General features: G+C 36.8%; 1 protein-coding gene across 1 annotated transcript; it reads left to right on the top strand.

The window, feature by feature from the left end:
- Positions 1-338: 338 nt before the first annotated feature.
- LOC116303223 (uncharacterized) lies at positions 339-1,246 on the top strand. Its single transcript, XM_031712724.1, has one exon. The coding sequence runs from the start codon at positions 339-341 to the stop codon at positions 1,134-1,136; it is 798 nt and encodes a 265-aa protein (XP_031568584.1). The 3' UTR covers positions 1,137-1,246.
- The last annotated feature ends 313 nt before the right edge of the window (positions 1,247-1,559 follow it).

Consider the following 1,559-nt stretch of genomic DNA (forward strand, 5'->3'; position numbering starts at 1 on the left):
AAAAGAGACGTTTACTTCATATTTCTTTAATACTGACAAATACGCTACCGCTCATGGTCCCTCATGTACGTTCGTCAATGCCAAAGAAGAGGAAAATTAAATTTGAAAAATCAAGTGTTGTTAGTGATGATGTGGCTCCGTAAATACCCTTATCTGGATAGCCTGGCATTGTTATTCGACATAAGCATACAGACTGTGTGAGCAATTATATATCATGTGGTTACTGTCTTCGGGAGATATTTCCAAAGCCAAATTACATGGCCATCGGTTGCAGAATGGAATGCTATACGAGGTAATTGTCCATCGTTTCCAGAATGCTTTAGACCACGTGGACCAAGATGGACGCCGAAACTTTGAAGGAAGAAATTAAAAAAGAAGTTAAGAAGCAGGTGAAAGCCGAACTAATTCATCTAAATAATGCAATTAAAGAGCTAAAGGATAAATGTACTACATTAGAGAATTCACAAGACTTTATCAGTAAACAATTTGAAGAAATTACTGAAGCTTGGTCAGAGACGAAAAAGCAATCAGCTCAAAAGATCAAACCAATGGAAGTTAACATTCAAAACCTTAAAGACAAAGTTGATAAAGCCAATACTGATCTATATAACCTACATTCTGAGCTCGATGATGTTCAACAATACTTACGCAGGGATTGTATTGAAATCGTTGGAATACCGAAACTCGAGGACGACGACCCCGTAGAGCTTGTCAAAGAGTTGTGTTCTTCGATCGACGTAGAGCTCGACGAGGACGACATCTCAACAGTCCATCGATTGCCGGATACTCGTTCAGTTAAGGATCGTATGATTGCCAAGTTTGTTCGCCGTAGTAAGAAAGAGGAGGTTTATAATAATCGACAGAAGTTGCATGGCAAGACCGCGAAATCATTGCCATCAGTGAAAGCTGACAATAACAACAACAACTCGAAGTCGCGTATCTTCATAAACGAATCCCTCACTATCAACAGGAAGAAATTATTTAGCAAGGTATATGATTTCAAGAAGAAGAATCGTTACAAGCACTTATGGACAATGAATGGCAAAATTTATTTAAAGAAGGATGACTCGGGGCCAACCTACTTGTTCACAACATTGGAGGCCTTCGAAGATTTTGAATATGGTAATTATAAGTAAACTATTATAAAATAGGTCCGCCGAATAATGTAGATAATTTAAGTGACTTGTACGATTTGATTTCAAATCCTGATAGGTTTGATGACTGCGATTCTGATAATATGCTACAATTACCTTGTTCTGATTATTACTCTGTCCCTGACATTAATTCTATTTTGCAATCAGATGAGCAGCTCTCAAACTCACTATTTTTGTTACATGTAAACATAAGAAGCCTCTCAAAAAATATCTCAAGAAATATCTCGATATCATTGGTGTTACAGAATCTAGGCTAAATGATCGATCTATATCTAATGTTGATATATCTTGTTATGACTTTTTTCATGATAATTCTTTAACGAAGGCAGGGGGCACTGCAGTTTATGTAAACAAAAGTTTAAATGCAACACGTCGATCTGATATTGAACTAAATTTACGTGAAGT

Source organism: Actinia tenebrosa, unplaced genomic scaffold, assembly GCF_029948245.1.
Source record: "Actinia tenebrosa isolate PJP-AT-01 unplaced genomic scaffold, QUT_ActTen_1.0 PGA_scaffold12__29_contigs__length_12842862, whole genome shotgun sequence".
Classification (NCBI taxonomy): Eukaryota; Metazoa; Cnidaria; class Anthozoa; order Actiniaria; family Actiniidae; genus Actinia; species Actinia tenebrosa.

Bases quoted from the DNA above. Each gene is read 5' to 3' on its own strand.
- LOC116303223 (XM_031712724.1), top strand. From the start codon at position 339: ATGGACGCCGAAACTTTGAAGGAAGAAATTAAAAAAGAAGTTAAGAAG.